Source organism: Linepithema humile, chromosome 1, assembly GCF_040581485.1.
Source record: "Linepithema humile isolate Giens D197 chromosome 1, Lhum_UNIL_v1.0, whole genome shotgun sequence".
Classification (NCBI taxonomy): domain Eukaryota; kingdom Metazoa; phylum Arthropoda; class Insecta; order Hymenoptera; family Formicidae; genus Linepithema; species Linepithema humile.
In genome coordinates this window covers 16,792,793-16,797,945 of record NC_090128.1, presented here as the reverse complement: position 1 = coordinate 16,797,945, position 5,153 = coordinate 16,792,793, and the positions used below count along the sequence as shown (strand labels likewise).

Below are 5,153 nucleotides of genomic sequence, written 5' to 3'. Positions count from 1 at the left end.
ATGATGGGCCGATGGACCACCCATGCCATCCAGCCCTGTCTGCCGGAATGGGTGGACAGGAGGGGACGAGGACTCGGGTTCCACCTGACGCAGGCACTCACCGGGCATGGGTGCTTCGGTGACTACCTGTGCAGGATCGGCAAGGAGCACACGACGAAGTGCCACCACTGTGCGGCCGGTCGGGACTCGGCGCAGCACACCCTCACGGAGTGTGAGGCGTGGTCGGGGGTGCGCCGGGCCCTGACCGCAGTGGTTGGCGAGAACCTCTCCCTTCCGGCATTAGTCCGGACGATGCTGGAAGGGAAGGATAATTGGAAGGCCGTCTCCGATTTCTGCGACGTTGTAATGTTGCGGAAAGAAGAGGCGGAACGTGTTAAAAGAGAGGAGATGGAGGAGATGGATGCTATCCCACCCCCCTCTCTTCCTCTCCCCTCTCAGAGGAGAACCTCAGGGACCTCTCAGGCTGTGATGGTGGTGGTGGCGAGTTTGTTCACCACCGTCTGAGAAGCCCCTACCACTGTTAAGCCCTAAGGTAGGCTGGTAAACGGCGGCGGGGGCACCCCCCGGCCGTCTTGCGGCGGAGGAGAATTATCCCCCGCCGCCGTTTACCAGCCCACCTTAGGGCTTAACAGTGGTAGGGGCTTCTCAGACGGTGGTGAACAAACTTGCCACCACCACCATCACAGCCTGAGAGGTCCCTGAGGTTCTCCTCTGAGAGGGGAGAGGAAGAGAGAGGAGTGGGATAGCATCCACCTCCTCCATCTCCTTTCTTTTAACACGTTCCGCCTCTTCTTTCCGCAACATTACAACGTCGCAGAAATCGGAGACGGCCTTCCAATTATCCTTCCCTTCCAGCATCGTCCGGACTAATGCCGGAAGGGAGAGGTCCTCGCCAACCACTGCGGTCAGAGCCCGGCGCACCCCTGACCACGCCTCACACTCCGTGAGGGTGTGCTGCGCCGAGTCCCGACCGGCCGCACAGTGGTGGCACTTCGTCGTGTGCTCCTTGCCGATCCTGCACAGGTAGTCACCGAAGCACCCATGCCCGGTGAGTGCCTGCGTCAGGTGGAACCCGAGTCCTCGTCCCCTCCTGTCCACCCATTCCGGCAGACAGGGCTGGATGGCATGGGTGGTCCATCGGCCCATCGCAGTGTCCGCAATGGCCGCCTGCCAATGCGTGATGGCCCTGCGACGGGCTTTCCTCTTAATTTTTTCCACGGCCCCTGGTCTGAGGCGGGCACTCCCGGCGCAATCGGGGTCCCTCGTACGCCGGTAAACTTCAGCGTACGAGGTTGCCAAGAATTCGGCCGGGAGGAGGCCCGCCAGGGCCGTGGCCGCCACGAACAATGTCGTGCAGTAGGCCCAAATGATCCTAATGGCCAGCCGGCGTTGCTGTCGATGAAGCATCGCTTTGATTCGCCGACTGGCCGAGACTTTTTCGGCCCATACCGGTGCCCCATAGAGGGACACCGACTGCACGACATTCGCGTAAAGGCGCCGAACCTTTGAGTTCGGCCAACCCACGTTGGGCAGGAGGTCCAATGCGGCCGCCATCCTGTCCGCTCTGGGGATGATTTGAACAAAATGTTGTTCGAACCCCCAGAGCCCATCCAGGGTGAGGCACAGGTCCTTCATCTGGGTCCCCACCTGAACCCGGACTTCCCCCACCTATATTTGGGTGGGGGGAGGTCGCCCCAAGGCCCTGTTGTAGAAATACAAGGCCTCCGTCTTGTGCCGGGCGACCTCGAGCCCTATGGCTCTGATGAAGCATACGACTGCTCGGGTTGCGGCATTTGCCGCGTCCCGAGCCCCTCTCCAGTCCTTCCCCCGGGCCACTATTAGGGTGTCGTCTGCGTAACATAGCAGACGACATCCCGGGGGGAACGCCGTGCGGAGCACTCTATCATAGGCGAGGTTCCACAGTAGGGGTCTCAGAACCGACCTCTGTGGAACCCCGCAGTGCACGGGCCTTCTGCTTACCCGCTCCAGCTGATCACGGTGCTGGAGCGTCCTACCGCGGAAGTAGTCCCCGACCATCTTCCTCAAATACCAGGGGAGACCATGATGTCCAATGGCCGCCCCCACATAATCCCAGGGGAGGGAATTAAAGGCGTTGACGATGTCGAGTGACACCGCCAACGCCACGTCTTCCTCCCAACAATCTGGTCCAAGAGGGTCTTGAGATGCATTATTGCATCCGTTGTTGAGCGACCCTCCCGGAACCCAAACTGCTCCTCACTAAGGTCGGGACCATTCCGCGACAGGTGCCAGACGATTCGGCCAGCGTCTATTCTCTCAAACAGCTTGCCGGCCTCGTCCAGCAGGCATATTGGCTTGTAAGCAGAAGGCTGCTCCGCCGGCTTCCCCTCTTTGTGGAGCAGGACCAGGTTGGCCCTTTTCCACGCCGAGGGAAAGACGCCCGTCCTGAGGCAAGTGTTGTATAACCTCCTCAGGCGGGCTTCTACCCCGCCAAGGACCAAGGCCCAGATGCGACCGGAAATCCCATCAGGGCCGGAGGCCTTACTAGCAGCCCCCAGCCCCTTCGCTGCCTCGGAGAGTTCCCTGCTCGAGATCTCCAGGTTCCCGGACCAGGGGGGAAGGTCCCTCCTCGGGGGGATGTTGACATCCCTTACGGGGAAGAGGGTCCCCACCACCCGGCCGAGGAACTCCGGGTCGAGCGCCTCCGAGATGGGAGGCGCCGCCGGTCTTAGTCTGTTCAGGACTACCCAGTAGGGGCGCCCCCATGGGTCCCGGTCGAGTTCCGCTAACAGTTCCTCTCAGGCCTTGGTCTTGGCCCTGCCGATGGCCGACCGCAGCGAGCACCTTGCGGCCAGGTACTCACCGCGCGCTACGGCAGTGCTCCCGTCATCACTACCCGCCCTTTGTCGGGCCCTGAGGAGTTCGCGTCGAGCCGCATTGGCACGCTTGCGGAGCTCTGCGATCCCCTCACTCCACCAATACGCCGCCCGACGAGGGGCGGGCCTCGATCGGGGCATGGCCACGTCACAAAAACGCGTAACCATGCATACGATTGCAGCGGCTTCCTTCTCAGCTTCGACACAGTCGAGAAGATCCGACCACGTCCCCACCGAGACCGCCGCCGCCAGTTTGTCCGGGTCTAGCCGGGACAAAACCCATCTGCGTGGGGGTCTATTCCCCCTTTGCAGGCGGCGGAGCAGCATTCCTTGGGGAGGTGGCTGTCAGGACCACCTCTATAATTTAGTGGTCCGACATGGACTCTATGTCCGTCACCCCCCAGGACTCTACCAAGCGCGCGGCCCGCGGGGTAGCCCACGTCAGATCGACGATGGATTCCCTACGGGCACGCACGCATGTGCTGACGGACCCCCTGTTTAGGAGTTGGAGGTTCAACTCTGCCGCCCAATCCAGCAAGATCTCACCCCTCCTGCCGGTGCGCCGGGAACTTTACGCCCTATTCCAGGCGTTGAAGTCCCCGGCTACCAATACGGGGTGGGGGAGGCATCGGCGTATGCCTACCCCCATCTCCCGCAGTAGTTGTTGGAACTCGGGGTGATATGCTGGGGGGGGGGGGCATAGACCCCCTCCACACGCAGGGCACCTCACCGCGCAATAACGAATCCCCGCCCCTTCTCCACCAAGGATATGGGGGAAAGCGCGGGGAGTGCCTTCTGATTATGACAGCGGAGCCATCAGCGGCCGCTACCCAGTTAGGATTTGAGTCAGGCACACCATATGGCTCCGCCACCACGCCTAATCCGGCATTTCGCCCGCACAGGTCTGCAAGAAAGAGATCCTGGGTCTGTCGGGCGTGATTCAGATTGGCCTGCAGGAGTCTCGTAGGCATTTTTAGATCCACGAAACCCGTCACTCCCGCAGGTCAACCTCCATCATGTCATCAACGATGACATTTAACGATGGTTTGCACTCCATCTCTTGGGGGGGACTGGGCCCCTCCAGACTAGGTGGTATCGCCGCTATCGTTATCGTCTGACTTCCCTGCTGGGGGGAGGGTACCGAGACATTCCCCCCCCCTTATTCTTCTTTCCCCCGTTTTTCGAGGGTTTGCATGCCTGGCCTCCCATACGATGGGAGGCCGGGCGACCGGCCGCCTGGCAGACGGCACAATGGGCTGGCGCCGTGCATTCTTTCGCCTCGTGTCCCGCGGCACCACAGCGGTAACAGCAACCGCTGCGATCTGCATTGCCCGCGAGACACTTGGCCCGCACGTGCCCCCTCTTCAAGCATCTAAAGCATTAGAGAGGGCGTGCGTCCAGCAGTTCCGCCTTGAAGGGGAACCACTTTACTTGAAGATGGCCTATTTGCCCAATCTTGGTGGCCGCCTTCAAGGGGCAACGGACCCATGCCGTCCGCAGGCCACTCGCCGTCAATCTAAAGTCCCCCACTTTGACTTTGGTAGGGGGGCATCCTCCTGTTCCGCTACAGCCCGGGCTATCTCCTCGGATGTGGCCGAGGGGTCCGTTCCGCAGACCCGGATTTCGCCCATCTTATGGAGACGAGTGATGCGGATTTCCGGCCTGTCGGCGAACAGGTCGGCCATCCGCTTGGCCAGTTTGTCCGCCTGGTTCTTCCTGTCGGGGCCGGAGACCTCCAGCACCATTGCCCCCGTCTGGGCCGGATGGGGTTTTACCTCCCCGGAGATCCCCAGATCTTTCAGGGAGATCTCCCTTTGAGCCCGCGCCATTACCGCGGCGTATTCGCCCACAGGGCAAGTAACGGTGATTGCCGCGGTGCGGGGGGGCCTTCCTCTTCTTCCCCTTTCTCCTCTCGGCCCCTTGGGAGAGAGGAGAGGGGGGGATGTGGGAGCTGGACCTCTCCCTTCTGCCTTGGGGGAGGCCTTTTCTTGCCTCCTTTTTTCCTGACCACTTCGCTAAAGAGTGGTTCCTCCCGCTGGAAAGCACCTGGGAGAGGGGGGGGGGGGGCACGGGAGTGGTCTCATCCCCTCCAGGGGGAGTTACGGAACTCGACTTCTTGCTTGAATCCTTTTTTTTCCCCTTAGGGAGAGGGGGAGGGCTGGCAGTAGGCTGTCGCACAGCGGCAGACTGCGTCGGCGTCTTCTTCTTCCCCTTCTTTCCCTTCTCCTTCTTTGAATCCCCGGCGGGGGGATTCACCCTCTTAACGGAGGGGGGACCCGAAGCGCTAGGGGACTTAAA

The 5,153-nt window shown here is 61.4% G+C and overlaps 2 protein-coding genes across 2 annotated transcripts; one reads left to right on the top strand and one right to left on the bottom strand.

Moving 5' to 3' along the window:
• LOC105671057 (uncharacterized) lies at nucleotides 1–504 on the top strand. The gene has a single exon (XM_012364919.2). The coding sequence runs from the start codon at nucleotides 1–3 to the stop codon at nucleotides 502–504; it is 504 nt and encodes a 167-aa protein (XP_012220342.2).
• Nucleotides 505–645: 141 nt separating this feature from the next.
• On the bottom strand, nucleotides 646–1,635 carry LOC105671056 (uncharacterized). Its single transcript, XM_012364918.1, has one exon. It carries the CDS (start codon nucleotides 1,633–1,635, stop codon nucleotides 646–648), a length of 990 nt encoding a protein of 329 aa, XP_012220341.1.
• Nucleotides 1,636–5,153: the final 3,518 nt, after the last annotated feature.

Excerpts from the sequence above, each read along its gene's own strand:
- LOC105671057 (XM_012364919.2), top strand. The coding sequence starts at position 1 with ATGATGGGCCGATGGACCACCCATGCCATCCAGCCCTGTCTGCCGGAA.
- LOC105671056 (XM_012364918.1), bottom strand. The coding sequence starts at position 1,635 with ATGAAGGACCTGTGCCTCACCCTGGATGGGCTCTGGGGGTTCGAACAA.